Genomic DNA, 18,245 nt, shown 5'->3' with positions numbered 1-18,245 from the left:
CGTTGTTGAGTGACACAGTTGTGCTTTCCTCCCATTAAACCTTCAATACAGTCAAAAGATAGTCTTCTTTACACAATTTAGAATTACAATCCCTTTTAAAAATTATACTACATCAATTAGCTTTTATAATTATTGAATCCAATTTTTATACAATTATTTTAATGGTATTGTTAAGTGATTGTGAATCTATCCTGTTATGCTCCTCATTTCACAGATTCAAACCTCAAGCACAAACTTCTAGAATTCCTCTAAATTGTATTCTTACTTGAACGTGCATGCAGGCAAGCTAGTGAGGGAAGTTCTGTTCTCTCAGATTCCATCATCTGAGGTCTGGAACCTCACTTGCTCTCTTTGGTTCAAGGTGACGGGTCTCCTTTCCCTAGAGATACCTGAACTTAGCTTTCCTCACATCCTCATTTTATATACTCCGTATACACCATGAGCAGCCAAAAGTAGGTGCTCTCCTCTCATATCCCTTGGCTTTCTCAGTATATTCCAAGGGCAGGTTAAAACCCCCCACAGATGACTGATTTTACAAGCCACAGGCCCTATTTGCCCTAGTGTAATTTCACTGATTTAAACCAGAGATAAATTCAGTCTCATGTGTTTTATAAAACCATAGAAAAATCCATCTGTTTATAAGTCTTCTGAATAGCATGTGCTTCTTCACTGATGTGGTGTGTTTAAAAAGCATAATAAATTTGTAGCTGTGTGTGTGTGTGTGTATGTATGTATGTATGTGTAATACATATAAATGTTCTCTCAAGTAAAGGTGCTCTTGGGAAATCACTGACAGGCCTCTTATTTATCTGCATTCCTTGCACTAATGGAAGGGTCTGCATACTAGGGAAAGATTTCCAGGATGTTGTCTATCTCTCTTACATCTCTGTCCATCAATCACTCTGAGATTAACCCCCCAAAAATAAAAATATCTGCTCGATTTTGGTGAAACTCCAGGATGCTTATGTAGCCATACTTCACAGTCATGGTAGCGAATGCCATCAAAAACAAGAGCTCACCGTCCAGAGGAGAGTGAGGCCTATATGCTTAGCTTTCTGAAAAATTGTACTGCAGCAGCAGTAGTGCGTGACTGTTAAAAGAGCCGAGATATTAGTTCAGTCGATAACTTAATCCTCTAAATTAACACTGTCCAATCCTCTCTGTAACGTAGTTTTCAGATGGTAGAAATACCCATCTTGTTCTGAGAGAGGCTATAATGAATTGAAATGGAGCACACGCCATCATTATAGTAGCCTTGTAACAAAGCTGTAAGGCGGCACTGAGTATTTATTAGTCACCTTAAATTCACCAGCTAGTGTACCGTATGAAGATGCTCTTTGAAGACTTGTCCAGCACAAGCAGGTATTTGACAGATTACCCAAGCTATCAGGCTACCCTGAAGAGGCAGTATGTTAGCTTTTATTTCCTCTCTATGCTGCCCAACCATCCATCTTCATGACGTGTTTATTAATGAGCCCATGCTTTCTTAAACTACATCAACTTGGCCAGAACTCAAATTAGGTCCATTTTTGCAAGTGCTGTTGCTTCCTAAACACTGGATAATCTTCTCTTCTTGTGCACTGACAAGGATAAGTGTGTGTTTCTGTTCTCTTCTGTGTTTATGGTAACCTGGAAGCATGTTCTCTTTTTTTAGGCATGTCTAAAAAAAGCAAAGAAAAGGATCACTTGATGTTAATTTGTTCTTTTTTAAATACATTTTTAAAGTAAGGATTATACATTAAAATTACTGTTAAGAGTTTGCTCAGTGCTAACCACAATTAATTGGAACACCTTCTCTGTTCATTTCTCACCAAACTGTGGCTCACCAATAAAAGGAAAATGTTCAACTGTCTTGCTTACCCACTTATCTGAAGTATCACATAATAAGAAGACCTAGATACCACAGGGAAACCGAGAACATTATTTTAAATTTACAGGCTTTGGTGAAAATGGGCCTCCGTTTGGTAATCTTTTTGAAAAGTGACAATCTAGTGTTGGATCACAAACCTGTTTTCACCCGACTTGTATGCCAGTTAAAGTCTGAAATATCTTCTTCAAATTGTGAAGTATAAATCTTATTAAAGTCCCAATCCTCCCATCAATCCACACTCAAAACTGCCATTGAGTTCAATGGCTGTTAAGCGCTCAGGAATAATGAGGCTTATAAGAATTTAACAGACATATTGAATAGCAAAGTTCTTTGCTAAGATTAAGGCAATATTAAACATTGATGAAAGCTGATTTAGTCTCCCTGAGATTGGGCTCCCATGCTAGTAGAGTGTCGCATGTAATTTTTCATCAGGATGGTCACCTCCAGCATAAGGTTCATTTTTTTTAAATCACAAAACTTCAACTGCAAATAAAATTTACAGTTGTAATATGTACAACCAGCACGAGCCACATTAGAGACATTGAACAAAATGGGGGCATCTTTTTTTAATGAGTGATATACTTGCTTTCATACTTTCATCTTAGCAAATTTCTACAAGATTTAGCTTGTCAAACTTTATTCTGAATGGCACAAATTACTGGCAGAAATTGTCAATCTAAAAAACAGGCAGACATGAATTTAATTGCTCCCTGAAGATATATGAAAAGCTACTTTTAGCTGCAGCTAATTCTCCAATCAGATAGCATTTATGATTTGTGTCACTGAACATGACAATAATACCAATAAAATTTAGCCAAGAAAACTTTAAAAGTGAATGGTGGAGGGTTTGGGGTTTTTAGTAAAACGCACCAAAACTCTCATGTAAGATTCCCAAAGGGGTGAGGGAGAACAGAACCATTACTGAAAAATCTAATTAGCACTTAAAACTTGAGGGACTTGCCTCCTCAAGGTGATGAACTATAGACTTCCTGGTTTTTCTGCCATAGGGAATGGTTTCACTAGTATCATAAATGTTTCATCCCATTCCTGTCTAGCTAGCTTCTAACATGCCTACTCTCTCCAGATCCCTATAACCATCTCAAAGTTAAGTGTGCGGAGAAAAATATATTTCACTCTCGCTCTTCCCTCCTGATAGTAAGGACCAAAGTTTACATTGCATAGTATTCTCATTTTTTCAGGTTGGTTTGTTTGTTTGTTTTTTGTCCGGGGTGGCATTACAAGTGGTGGTGCTGTGTGCAGCCAGGTCAAAGAAGTGGCTTTTGTATTTTGCTTTCAGTGAGCTGTAATTCATGGTCAATTGCAAACTACTGATTTCATTACCTTTGGTGTATAATATTACTTTCTACTTCTATACTGCTCCACATCCAGTGATCTCAAAATGCTTTACAGACATATAATGGCAAATACTAAGATTCACAGCATCCCTCTGAAGTAATCATCCCTATTTTACAGATAAGGAAACTGAGGCAAAAATCTCAGGATTTCAGTGAGGGACGTATCAGGATCGCAGTGTGCAGGTTGGACAATATGCAGTCCATCAGACTGGGGAACATAATAAATGGAGCAGATATCCTGTAGGTCTGTACCTCATTCTTGGACAAATTGTATTTCCAGTTGCCACATTGTGTTTGCTGAGAGCATCCACTGAAGTTAATGGCCTTACTCTGAATCTATACTTGGCGTAACTGGGAGCAGAAATGAGCACATTGGTGCTCCGGAAGGACAGTATGTAGTGAGTCAAACTGGTGTATGGAGTGAATAAATACTTTATCTATTGAGGACTCAATCCTGCATTCTTTGTGCACCCAAATCTCTCCGTGACTTTGACAGAAGTTTTGGGCATACAAGGAATTCAGAATTTGGCCATAAACTAGATATGGAAACCAGCTTCTATTGGTAAATGAAATATTTTGAAAAGGCAAAAGCAAACATGTAGAAAACATTACTTACACAGGTAAAAAAGATGAGCAGCAAGTAAAAAATCCCAAGGCAGGACAGCAATAAAAGTTCCGCTCTGTATTTTTCAAATTTTTCATCTAATCGTTCAGTACAACCTGAAATATAAAATAAATGAGATGTTTTAAAGATGTATTGGTACCTCTGTTCACCTTTGAAGTAAAACATATCTTGAAATGGTCTTTAATCACTAAATTGCCATATCAAGCATGAAGAAGTCAAATGCCCTACTATACCTGTTACTTTTAATATGATGGTGCCACTTTGGTTGTGTTTTCCAGCTGGTGCCCACAAGTTGCACCCGTATGTCCCACTATTGTGGCTAGTAGTGTTTGTGATTCTCAAGGAATATGAGGTGTCACTAGAGAGCTGCAAGGATCCATTAAGTTCTTTTGGATAGTAATATTCCACACCATTCTCAAGGGTCTTCCGTACCATCTCTTCCAGTTCTTCACCATTTCCAACGATCTGGAAAACACCAACATATTTTATTGATGAAGCTACAGTGAGCATAATCTGCTGGCTTTCCTCAATTTTAGGGGAATGATATTTTATACAAACACAAGCTTTCTTTAAAAAAGAAAATGCACAATATATTTGAAGGGGAAAAATTCCAGGATGATGGTATAATATTTTCTGCCTGCAAATGAAGTGATCCTGCCCATCATGAGTTTTATCTACATTTCCAGTGGTTAAGAATGTGTGTGCGTGCATACACACAAACATGCAACTATTCAACATGGTTTCTTAATCTATCTAATCTGGATATATATCCAGTGGAACTACAATACAATAGAAGGCTGTGGGATAAATTCACCGCCTAGGAAGCTAACAGAGACCCTAGTAGAGGTCCGTAGAGGAGGAGGGAGAGGGCTGTTGCAGCCAGCCTTCCTTGTGCTAGAGAGTTGTAAGAGCTCCCTAATAAGGGTATGGCGCTGATCAGGAAGAAGGCATGGCCAGTGATTAAAGCTCCAAATCTGTCCTTTTAAGTTCCCTTCTTCAGGGCTTATTATCCACAAAAGGAAGAGCACATGCAATAATTCCCAGGGGCCTTCCCCATTTGAACCAGCAGAAAGAAAGAAGGCACTCCCTTCCCTTAATTCACCTTTGACTCAACTTCCCCTTCCTGTTACACTCCACCCAAACAAGGAGGGCCTGTTAACCTTTTACAGGTTGCAGCGCCTTGACCTTGTCACATGGACTTAAGCATTTTAAGACCTTTTATTACTGCCAGAGTGGTGTATATGGAAATCGGGATCTATACTTCTAGTACAGGAATAGATACAGATCTGGTGGGACTGGATCAACTTCAGTGAAATGAATGGAATTGACATGCTTCCATCAAGTGTGCATTTGGTCCTAGCTCTCTAATGAAATGCAAAATTGCCTATAATGCAATACAGAAAGCCACTCTGGCTGTCAATCCCTTTTCCCTAAAATACAGGTCCTGCTCTCATAGTATCTCGGCTACCCAATTAGAACACTCCTTTTAAAATTTTACATATAAGTTTCAGATAATTATGTAGATTCTTGTACGTCATCTTATACAATTTCTGATTTCCCTGACAGCAAACAGTGAGTGGAAAGGTTGGATGGTCTTGTTGTTAAGGCAGAGGAGGGGGAATCAGGAGATAGGATGCTTTATTCTTTTCTTATGCTGTTGTAAATTAGGAGAACCACCACTAAAGTCAATGGAATTATGCTAACCAAAAGCTGGTGCAAATGAGAACTAAACAAGGTCCACGAGTTCTAGTCTTGGCCTGACACTAACTTCCTGTATGACCTTAGGCAAATGACTTTGCCATTTGATGTCTCATTTCTTCCATCTGTAAAATGGAGATAATCATGTTTCCCTACTTCACAGGGGTGTTGTGAGGTAGGATTCACTTTTAGCTCTAAAGTTCTTTGAGATGGTCTGGTGTAAGGCATGACTATAGAACTCCAAAATAGTAGAATTATCACTAGAGAGAGAGACAGACGAGTAAGATGATTTCAGTTTACATTCACCAAAGCACCCTGAGTATGTCTACGGTGCACAAACTAAACCCAGGCCCTGACTTAGATTTGAGCCCAAACCTCCCTTCCGTCTACACACAAATCAGTCTGACTTGGGTCAGCAAACATTCAGCAGAGTTCTAGGACTCATGTCGTAGGGGGGTGGGTCAGTGCCCATGTCCTGCTGAGACTTGCATCCAAGCCTTGCTATTTTGCAGTGTGGATGCAGGTCAAGCCGCAAACCCGTGTCAGAAGGTCTGCATAATGCAGTATGGTTGCGTTAGCACAGCTGTGAAACCTGGTCCACCAACTGTAAGCTCAGATTTATAATGCCATGTGGATGGTCAAGCGCAGGTTTGGAAACACTGAGTCTACAAACCTGGTCTCACAGACCCAGGTTTAGTGTGAAGTGTAAATATACCCTCTGTATGGTCTGTACATACATAATATACTTTTTTTTAAAAAACAGGTAGCTTCACCACCTACAGTTCCTCCCCCATTTATGGAAACTCTGATCATTATTTGGATCCAGATCCTGTTTTATCCAAATCTCTAAATATTGGGAGAAAGGAATATTCACATAAATGGTTCCGATCTTGGCCCATCTCTACTTTACAATTATTATTTTTGTACTTCCTTTATTTCCATGTGGTCTCCTTTTCAACACAGGAAAATACAGTTCTCAGTGTCACTCACACTTGAGGGTACAGCATAACAGCCCTGCTATATGTTTTAGGCTACAGGGACATCTGGTGGTAGTTTTAGAGCCTTTGCATAAAAAGACATCACATTCATCAGTGATTCTATTTTTCCTCAGATGCTTTAACTAAATAATTTCTCTTTGCAGTCTTTATTTTATATATATCCGTGTGTGTGTGTGTGTGTGTGTGTATGTATATATAATATATATTAAAATCCTCTTTAATTGTAAAATTAGCAGAAAAAGATCTGAAGGAATTTAAGGATTTGAATAGTCTCTCTGCATAGCCCACAGTCATTTAAAAATAAAGTCAACAAAATATTCAGAGGCAAGGCAGCAGTCATGTTGTCTCTTAAACACGTCTACGTTACTACTAACTTATTTTCCCAAACCTAATTAAAGTCACCAAAATGCTACTTCATCATTTTGCCTCCTCCCATGATACTTAGCAAACTTTTGCTAGACAGAACATTTAACACATCAGGTTCCCATGATAATCCAATACTAATCCATGCCAAATTTTCTCCAGGTGATGCCACAACTGCACAGCATAAGGTGGATGACATGGGGTATGTCTAATTAATTCGACACACAGTCAGCGGATGTTGATTCAGGACACTGTAAGTGGCTGCAATCCACACACATACAAACTATCCTGTTCTTTAATCAGCCTCAAAATGTTTTTTGCCTAGATTTGTGTTTCAGTTCAACCCCATGTTGTAGAGCTACCACTGTTGATAGAGCTACATAGCGTTGAATGTTCTTGATAAGCACTTAGGATCATGAAAGAGAGTTGGGCTTTACCTATACCCCTTTTTCTTGTAATTCCTTTACAAGGTTTCAAAACCAAAAGGCACATTATGAATCATTCTGGAACCCACAGAAATACATAATGTTGAACTTATTTACATAAAAATTGATTCATTAGCATGCTGGCTGCTGAGAATTACTGAAGCAAGAATTTTGCTGGGAAACAGGGACCTGCAGGCAGTGTTCTTCTGCCTCTCTGCTTGAAATAAATTAAACAACGAAAGAATTTTGAGTTTATTTTTATTGTCCTATTTATTTGGCCTGGGGACAACATTTCTGACAGGCTTCCAACTTTTCAGAACCACCCAGACAGCTTGCTCTTTGTTGTTGCTCATCACCTTCATGGCAATGAGGAAAAGCACGCTACTTTAAATGCTGGGGTAAGACGCAATCAACACATGGGGATTCACCCATGAAGCTGTGTGCATTTTTTCCAAATTCTAGTCCTAACAAAATATAATTTAGTGCCTTTTTTACAAGCGGGGAAATAGGATGGAAGACAAAAACTGAGTCAACCCAATTACAACTTGAATCAGCACATGAATACAAATCAATGGCTCATGAAAAGGAAAGGTTGTCTTTTCTCCAGGGCATATATCAAATTTGATTGACTATAGTTTTGTTTCTGCAAATCATTTTAAAGCTTTGGTTCTCCGAAACATTGGATTTGGGCCCCTTTCTGTACTGGGTTTCTTAGGCTCTCCCTACTGCTATGTTTGAACTCTCTTAAACACATCTTCAGATGTTCTAGACTAGATCCGGTTTTTTTAATGGTTTTTCATGTAGCTTGGCACCATTCATACCATGCTTAAGCACTGTTCAGTTAGAACTGTACTTAAACACTGTTCATAAACATGACTGGGGAGCCAATGTAGACAGGGCTTAAGAGCTGCAAGACTTCTTACCTCTTTAAAATAATTCTCTAGGGCAAATTTTTACTCTTACACTGGTGTAAATCCTTACTAATTCCATTATTTTGATGGAATTATTCAGGAGTTACACCAGTTTAACTGACAGCAAAATTTGAGGCCTTTTGTCTTCTCTGGAGATAGGCGAGAAAAATGGCGAGAAACCACAATGTAAAGAGTACTTTGCTCCAAAAAATTAGTTCCTTACAGTAATTTGTAGTTACTAGAGCTGGGTAAGTAATTTGTAATGAATAATTTACCAAATAAATGTTGTATTTTTTCTGTCTCTGAATTATCCATACAGATTGCCATATTCTCAAATGTATTCACTATTTAAATTTTGATGAATAATTTGTACAAATAGCTCTTGATCTGTAGCTTGTTTACAAGGTGTTGTTTGTGAATATTTGATATCCAAAAATTGATTGAACATATAGGTTACATAATGTGCTTCTGTTCTCTGACTGGATGAATGTAATTCTTAGAATCAGGGGAGAATAATTGCGATTCTAAATTTTAAATTCACTTTCAGCAAACGTTCTGTAATAGACTTTCTTTCAGCAAACCAAACAAGGTGCAGTATGGGACAAGAATTGTTCTCTAGATCGCAGATAGAAAATGTTTTTTTTAGCTGTTCTTTAGAATACAAACTAACGTCATCTAACTTAGCTGACGGTAACCAAGAGTGAAATTCACCCAGCGCAGAGGTCCTACACACAACTCCCTGCGGTTTGGGGAAAAATAATCAACTAAACTTAATTTTATTGGATATGTTTGAAAGAAAATGGCTATTCAGTTAACATACACACTCCAGTCTCATCAAATGGCTTTCTTTCACAGTACTCTCCTTAAGCAAAATGGTACATTAAATTGACAATATCATTTCCCTTCATCATAAAAACAGCTTTTTATTACATGCAAAATGGTATTGCTCCAAGGCTGATGTCATAATCAAGGTGGGTGTGTTACTATTAACTTAGTGTTTTTCTGAGTGTAGGATCATTTGGGGAAATGGTTTCATTTAAAAATTCACTATGAATAATAAACTTGAATTTTTTCGCTGTTAAATAAATTGTTGATCTTAATATAAAAAAAATTACAAGAAGGAATTTATTTTCAAATGTCAAGTGTGTAGTGTCCAGTGGCTAATACAGAATGAGCTGAAACTGAACTGAGACTACCTACTGGATAAAAGTTGGTGTCACGAAAACACCTTCATGGTCACTTGGCACTAATGGGTTTCTTATGAACTTTCGCCGCAAAGATCAAGGACAGAATGAGGAAGAAATGTTTTTTCCCATTCAGTGCTTAGGCTTATTAGTGGAGGGGCAGCATATAAAATAAGATTGTTCTTCTGCTATTATGCTTTACCTAATTTTGAGCCAGAGTCTGCCCCTTCTCCCCCTCTCCCCCCCCCCCCCCCCCCCAGCTTATTGATGGTGAGTAGTCCCACTGATTTCAAAGTATTACTCAGTGTGAGTATTGGTCACAAATTCTGGCCCATGTGTAGTCTGGTTCCAATCCAGCAAAGTTCTTAAAAACCCACTGGAGAACTCTACCCCTGGCAGAATCTAGCTCTTAGTGAAGAGAACTATTATTTAGGGCTCTGAATTTATTACCCTTCCCTAGCACGGCAGTAAATTCACTTCAAAAGAAAAGTTCCATGTGACGGTGCATTCTGCTCTCAGTTACACCCAGGCAAACTCAGTGTGCTCTGGGCCTTACAATGGTGCACAGTATATACGGGGAGGAAAGATGAAAGGAGCGGATTCATCCTCACACCCTTCTGAAACACAGAGACTTCTCCATCCCTGTGTCCCGAGGACATGCAGCACACAAAGGGTGCTGGGATGAGGAGGAGCCATTGTTCTGCCCCACCCATCACACATTGCCCAGATTTGGAGAAGGTAAGGTACTCTTTGCACACATGCTCCGCTGCTCACCCTAGAGTGTACCCTTCTCCTCCGCCCCAGCAACAACCCAGTGTTGTGCCCAGATGGCAAAACTGAGTCATGAACTCATCTAAAAAAGTTAAGTATATTTTGTGAAACTTAAAGCCCCTCAAAATTAAAAAATTGTATTTAATTTGAAATTTGCCACTAAATTCCTTTTTAAAAAATTTGACGTTTTGAAAGCTTTTTTTTATCGGGAGGAAAAAATCCATTTTCTCCTTTTTTTTTTTTTTTTTTTTTTCCTCCTTTACCCAGTGTAAAAAATTTTTAAAAATAAAGTGAAAGTGTGTTTTGGTCTTTTTCCTACTGCAATTAAATTCTTAAGAAAAAAACTGAAATTTTTCATTTAGAATTTTTTCAGGGGGAAAAAATGTTTTTCAAGCAAAAAAAACCCCAAAATTTCTTGCAGTCAAAAAGGCATTTTTCCAAGATTTTGATGGAAATTTTTTGCTCAGCTCTAATTGGGTATATATGCGGATAGAAACTGACCCTCTGTGCTTTATGTAAAGGCATCAGACAAAAACTAACTTAAATATGTTATCAGATATGTATTTTGGATACTTATCCAAAGCATTTTGCTTCACTTTTACATTATACAAGAAAGAGCTAGAGCGTTAAGAGTTTTTTCCCCCAGCTAAATAAAAGCTTTTCCCCTTTTAACAAAACTTACTTTTAGATCAGGTTTTTCCTAGCTAAAGCACAAATAAAACAGCCAGATATCGACTAGAATTTAATGTGTATATCTTCTTATCCTGTTTAAAATTAATTGAAAGTAAAAGAATGGCTCTTCGCCCTTACAAAATGCTTCACATGTTCAAATTTCTATACAAACAAGAGCCCTAAGAGGTAGGTGAATAAAGTTTTATTATCCACACTTCTATTTTATAGATGAGACATGGAGAGATCAAAGCCACAATTTCACTAGTTTGCTCCCTAAAGTTTTAGCCGCTTAAATAGAAGTATCCTGATTGTATGGATGCTGAGCACCACCCCTCCAGAGGACTTGTCTGTACTTGTGGGTGCTCAGCATCCCAGGAAGATCAGATCACCCTTATGCAGGTCCCAGTTATGAAAAGTGTAGTTTCGGAAACTTACCCAGCAAATCTGTGACAAAGCCAGGAATAACATCAAGGAGTATGTGGCACTCTGCCTAGTGCCTGATCCACTAGGCCCCACTACTGTAAGTATTTTTGAATAAAAACCCTTGCACTTGAGCTAACTGACTTAGGCCCTGAGCCTATGAACCCTTACACACGTCTAACTTTACACACAAGTAGCTTGATTGACTTCAACGGCCTATTCATGCATGCCACGTTAAGCGCATGTGTACTCACGTGCAGGATTGAGACTTTAGTTCATTGGACATAGTTGTAGTACTTAGTACTCCCATATTATATTTATTTGGTTTTTGCACTAGAATATTATTATTATTATTATTAAGGGTTTTTTAAGATAAAACTTGAAAACCCTGGTATTCTAAAATATCTTCTTTAAAGCAGATCTTAAAAAAAAAAAAAATCTAAAAGTGCTCCAATAATTGTTAAGAAAAGGCAATGATGTCCTGCGAGGTGTGTTATCTAAGCATTAATTCCACACAAACTGCAGAGGCACATCATCATCCATCATTTTTTAAAAAGCAGCAGAAGCCAAAGATTAATTGCTCGCATTTACGGCACAGTTCAAAGTGACCTCGTACAAAAGATTTAGCCTAACAGCTGTTTGAACTCTACAGTCTGAAATTTCATACCGTTTGTTGGAATTACTTTTTAATTAGCCCTTTGGGGGCCATATGTGTTGTTCATTGATTAATCCTTCGGTAGCTGTTTTTTAAATAACTGATTAATTCTACATGTGGTTGCCTAGCTGCACTCTGTCATTTGTTTGTTCTCCTTAAAATAGTGTGGATGGTGAGAGCAACACTCAGTTAACCAAAGGAGAGAGCATGCAGTGGTCGTCATCAAGGGCCAGATCCTCTTTCTTTGTGCCACCAAAGAGGTACAGCGAATCAGTCCTGCAGTGTTTCCTCAGAATTCTTCTCTCATAATGATGGTTCTCAGTTCTGTTCTGTTGTCTGGCCCCACCAGCTCCTGCTCTGGAAAGCACAGTTCCTGCAAGAGCTGTGCTTCCTGGTGCTCCACTGATCAGAACTGATCCTCACCCCTAAGTAGGAGGGTTTCTGCCCACAGTATGGGAAGCAGCACAATAGAGCCTCAGGCTGTTTTAACTTGCACATTTGGGAGCCAGTTTGTCCCCCTGTTTTCTTCCACCCTTAGCCTGCCTCTGTCCATTTTCTTCAGGTCCACAGACCTAAACCAGACCAAGCCCTGTAGAGATGTTTCCCCAGGGTGGGAATCAAGGGAAACATCCCACACAGTTGGAATTCCCCCATTTTACAGGCTCCCAGTGCAAAGAGATGGAAACATGGGGTATTAATTGATTAGTAAATATTTATAAGTAAAATATTTACTTATTCAGTCTTTAAAAGCAGATAGGGAAAAAAGGATCACTGAAACTCTCCAAACCCATCAAGTTGAAGGCCCTCCCTTCTGAGCACTCACTTCCACTCAGCCCAACCCCTCAGGAAAAAACTTGAAGGTAGAAAGACTCTAGATTTATTGATGGACAAGTAGAGAAATTCTGAACAATTCTGACTAACTTAGATATATCTTTATGTACATAGGGACCTCTTCCTGGCCATTCACCAGTGACACCCACCCACTGCTCTGCTCCCATCCCAAGCTAGGGTGGCTCCTCCAGGTGCTGGCCACCCAACTCTGCTCACTCCCATCATCCACCCCGCACTCACATGGCCCCGCACCACTCAGGTTTGGCCCAGCCGCTCCTCCATCATGGAAGAAGCAACTGGGGTCAAATGTGAACGAGTGGTGTTGCGAACTGGAGTAGGTGCTGGGGGCTGCAGCACCACTCAGTTGGGGGGTTGTTTTTTTTCTAGTGTTGGGGGGGGGGCCTGAAATGGGGGTGTCTGTGCAACTGCACCAAATGCACATTGGTTAGCCCAGGGCTGGAGCAACATTACAGATGCAGCCTTGTGAAGAGCAGAATATCTAGAATAGCAGTGTGGGCATCCTCAGAACTCTGACACAGTGCAGGCTGGTGAGCAGGCAAGGGACGCCTAAAGAGTCATGCTCAATCATCTGCATACAGCAGTGTGTAAATATCCTATGGCATGTAGGATATGTAAATATCCTAGGCAGGCAATGCCTATGCTACCTTCATGCCTCCACTGCTCTGACAGAAAGATGCTTCTCCATAAAACAACCAAGCATTTCCTATGAGGAAAGTTAGAAGCAGGTGGGAAAGCAAAACAAAATGCATAGTCTTCATAAATCACAGTAACATTTCCTTACTTTATGCCAGGACACTGCCTCATAGGTGACGTGTGGGTCCCGAGGAGCTTCACAGGGCAGCAGGGTTTCTTCTGTACACATCACTGCAACCTCTGGAATGGCCACAGAAGTCCCACGAACGAAACACCATACTGCAAGCACAGGTACACACAAATCATCTTTAAAAAGAGAGGCCTAAGCATTCCAATCTTCAGAAGAATTACTGCCAAAATACACCCTGCAGAAATCAATGAGAAGTAAAATTAAAAATGAAAGCATCATGTTTACCATTGCTCAGGATAACAAGCTGGGTGTAGTATGCCCAAAGCATGGCTTGCTGCTGTCTTGGATTGCAGAGGAGTTGTGATTTGTTCTTTGCAGGAGGAGCTGTGTGAACAGAGGTGAAGCAGCTGCTGTTTCCAGCCCTAGGCAAACAGCTCTAGAGAACGTCAGCAGGGGTATGTCCCAGCCAAACAGTTTGAGTCTGAAGTCCCCTAGACGCAGGGAAAATCCCTGAGTGGGAGTGTGAAGGCTCCTCCCCTTAACCCTGCTAGGGCTCCCCCACTTCCCCTTTCTGTTTTTGCTGATGACGTCTCCTTTCCTGCCCCTCTCCTTAACAGGACTGAACAGAAAAGTAAAATTACTCACTGATGACAATAGGTGTCAGCAGTGAGTGCTGAATATGGTATAACTGCAAGTGCAGCCAAGGACAAGCCGTGTTCACTGCCTTTTCAGAAACCATAGTTAAACCCTCAGATTACAACACCAGGGTGACTCCATAGCCCAGGCTTTAAGGATATATCTACATGGGGAAATTTACGGGCATAATGAGACTGGTATAATTATGTAGCTGTAGTTGTATTGTTAAAATTCCCCATGTGGACACCCATATTCCATTTTTTCTGGTTTAGTTTATCTTGTGCTGAAAGCAACAGAAGCCAGAATATGGCACTCCTATTCTAGAAAATGGGTATTCACATGGGGAGTTACACTAGTACTACTACAGCAAGATAATTATACCAGTAAATTTTTCCCTGTAAATTTCCCCACATAGACAAGCTCAGATGGTTTCTGTCAGAAGCCCAATTCGGACACTCCGTTCTAACTTTCTGACAAAGTTATTTCCTTAAAATTGTATAACCCATTCTCAGGGCAGACTTTTTGGGGAAGTTTGAGATTCATCAGAAAGCATTTATGAATCATAATGCTTTAAAAGATGCTGACATTTTTGAAAATGGTTCAGGTTCTTTTTGTCCACTCAGAACTCAAGGGATTTACCGTGAAACCTTCACAATTGTTTTATGCGCTGATTTTCAAAAGCAGCTAATTTTGTATGTTTAGCACTTCTAGAAATCCAGGCCCGCTTCCCCTGTGGAAGCTAGCCCTGCTAGTGCTATTTTACCATGTTTTTACTTAGTTGGATATGATACATATATTTTCATCTCTGTGCGTTATCGCTTCTGTGTGACGTCTGGTAAATATTACAAGCTTTACTCTACCTAACTTGAGCTTTTATTTTTAAATGAGTAATGGGGATATGATGCCTAACCACATTTGTATTGTACTGGGAGATACATGGATGAAAAGCAATAGGTGATGTTTAATTTAAATTATAATTTCTATTAACAGTGTTTGACAGGGGAATATGTTCCAATCCTTTTTCTTAACAAAGTCAATTTTCATCTGGGAATTTATTTGTACCCTTTTCTGTAAACAATCATAACATCCTTGCTAAAGGGAGAAGAGATGGAATCAGGTATGAGAGGTATCCTTGTTGCTACTGCTGGAAAAAACATTTCTCCACTTAGCTCAAGTCTACATGAGGAAAAAGCATTCAGTTTTAAAACATTTTAATTAACACATTTTAACTACCGTGACATTAAACAAGACTTTTCCCTTAGTATAGACTGTCATTTAAAACACATTAGCTAAAATGTTTTAAAACATGACTTGGTCCTGTCTAGACTAGGGTGTTAATTTGTGTTTAGTATCAAGTTAGTTAACGCATTTCAAAATATGATTTTTTTCCCCCTAGGATAGTTATAGCCTCAGACAAATCCTTCTCTCTTTCCCCCTGCAAATATTTATAAACTCAGTTGTCTGTCATCCTCACAATAAAATATACGGACAGTCTGCAGGGGCCATGACAGCAACCAAGCAAGATATGGAAAAAGAAAGTGAAATTTTATTTGCTTTGACTGTGGGAGAGCATTCTGCTTCTAAAATTTCCCTTGCAGGGATTTTCCCTTGTGGAAACTTTGAGTCTGACTGTACTTTCCGATCCTGAACACTCTTATATGTACATGATTATTGATTCTGTAGCACAAACCTACCCCTCATCTTAAGCATTCTGGTGGCTCTTGAGTTTCATTTCCATTTATGTACATAAGAAGCAATCAAAGCTTAGTAGGACTAGTTTAGGTGGGAGACTACTGAGAATTATATTACTTTTTATCAGTCTGTGAGATGAAATAAGTCCACCTCTTTGCAGGGCTGCAACTAATTGCAGGAGCTGCATGGTCAAATCCAAGAGTGGAAGTTGACCATTAATTAAAATAGAAACAAGTGTGAAAATCCAAGGTGTCATAGAGAATGCTGAAAAGTCTGGGATTTATTGAACACTGACAGTATTCAATAAATATTAGTATCAGTTCATTCCCTCCTAATCAGATATTGGTTTGCTAAGATATTAGTATGATGCACATGCCTGATAATGTGGTATGTAAATTAGTTTTCATCCCTATGTCTGCCTGATAGAGACATCTCAAATTCCTTTTCAACTCCATATGGTTCTCTACAAGACAATGACCACCAGGAAGCAGCTTGGGACTTCAGAACCCTGCCTGGTTGTTCCAGACACGCTTGCCAGTTACAAACTCAGACCCAGGTCTGAACAACGTCCCACAAGCGGCAGACTTAACTGAAAACGGCTCAAGAAGTGTTTCTGTCTCCAACACTCAGATGCCCAACTCGCAATGGGGTCCAAACCCCAAATAAATCAGTTTTACCCTGTATAAAGCTTATACAGGGTAAACTCATAAATTGTTCACCCTCTATAACACTGATGGAGAGATATGTACAGCTGTTTGCCCCGCCAAGTATCAATACATACTCTGGGTTAATTAATAAGTAAAAAGTGATTTTATTAAATACAAAAAGTAGGATTTAAGTAGATCCAAGTAATAACAGACAGAACAAAGTGAATTACCAAACAAAATAAAACAAAACATGCAAGCCTATGCCTAATACAGTAAGAAAGTGATTACAGATGGAATCTCACCCTCAAAGGTGTTCCAGTCAGCTTCTTTTTACAGACTAGTCTCCTTCTAGTCTGGGTCCAGCAATCACTCACACCCCAGTGGTTACTGTCCTTTGTTCCAGTTTCTTTCAGGTATCCTTTGGGGGTGGAGAGGCTATCTCTAGAGCCAGCTGAAGACACAATGGAGAGGTCTCCAAGGGGTCTAAATAGACTTTCTCTTGTGGGTGGATACCCCTCCCTCCCCCTGTGTGGAATCCCAGCTACAAGATGGAGTTTTGGAGTCACATGGGCAAGTCACATGTCCATGCATGACTCAGAACTTACAGATAGCAGCCATTGTTCACATGCTACCTTGAACATTCTCAGGTAGACTTCTTATGTGGATTGGAGTCTTCCAAGAGCCATTGTCTGTTAAGTGTTTCTTGATTGGTCACTTAACTTTCAAATCCCTTTCTATAGAAGCTGACCAAATGCCTTAATAAGGCTACTTAAAATCAAACAAGTACACAGCCAATAATCATAACTCCAAGCACAAGATCAAATCCGCACAGACACACCCCTGGAACCCTGACCTGGGATATTCTATCTACTACCCAAGATCCATAAACCTGGAAATCCTGGGCGCCCCATCGTCTCAGGCATTGGCACCCTGACAGCAGGATTGTCTGGCTATGTAGACTCCCTCCTCAGGCCCTACGCTACCAGCACTCCCAGCTACCTTCGAGACACCACTGACTTCCTGAGGAAACTTCAATCCATCGGTGATCTTCCTGATAACACCATCCTGGCCACTATGGATGTAGAAGCCGTCTACACCAACATTCCACACAAAGATGGACTACAAGCCGTCAAGAACACTATCCCCGATAATGTCACGGCTAACTGGTGGCTGAACTTTGTGACTTTGTCCTTACCCATAACTATTTTACATTTGGGGACAATGTATACCTTCAGATCAGCGGCACTGCTATGGGTACCCGCATGGCCCCACAGTATGCCAACATTTTTATGGCTGATTTAGAACAACGCTTCCTCAGCTCTTGTCCCCTAAAGCCCCTACTCTACTTGCGCTATATTGATGACATCTTCATCATCTGGACCCATGGAAAAGAAGCCCTTGAGGAATTCCACCATGATTTCAACAACTTCCATCCCACCATCAACCTCAGCGTGGTCCAGTCCACACAAGAGATCCACTTTCTGGACACTACAGTGCTAATAAACAATGGACACATAAACACCACCCTATACCGGAAACCTACTGACCGCTATTCCTACCTACATGCCTCCAGCTTTCACCCTGACCACACCACACGATCCATCGTCTACAGCCAAGCTTTGCGATACAACCGCATTTGCTCCAACCCTTCAGACAGAGACAAACACCTACAAGATCTCTGTCAAGCTTTCTTACAACTACAATACCC

The 18,245-nt window shown here is 39.8% G+C and overlaps 1 protein-coding gene across 1 annotated transcript; it reads right to left on the bottom strand.

Annotated features, from left to right (window-relative positions):
• Window positions 1-745: 745 nt before the first annotated feature.
• Window positions 746-14,066, bottom strand: CD83 (CD83 molecule). The gene is made up of 5 exons (XM_077809104.1): window positions 13,848-14,066; window positions 13,581-13,711; window positions 4,084-4,315; window positions 3,842-3,945; window positions 746-1,660 (listed from the first exon to the last, which is right to left on the bottom strand). The coding sequence occupies exons 1-5, from the start codon at window positions 13,888-13,890 to the stop codon at window positions 1,487-1,489; spliced, it is 684 nt and encodes a 227-aa protein (XP_077665230.1). The 5' UTR covers window positions 13,891-14,066; the 3' UTR covers window positions 746-1,486.
• Between the last annotated feature and the right edge of the window lie 4,179 nt (window positions 14,067-18,245).

The sequence above is a fragment of the Eretmochelys imbricata genome, chromosome 2, assembly GCF_965152235.1.
Source record: "Eretmochelys imbricata isolate rEreImb1 chromosome 2, rEreImb1.hap1, whole genome shotgun sequence".
Classification (NCBI taxonomy): Eukaryota; Metazoa; Chordata; order Testudines; family Cheloniidae; genus Eretmochelys; species Eretmochelys imbricata.
The sequence above is the reverse complement of the archived record's forward strand: the minus strand, read 5'-3'. Positions and strand labels throughout refer to the sequence as shown.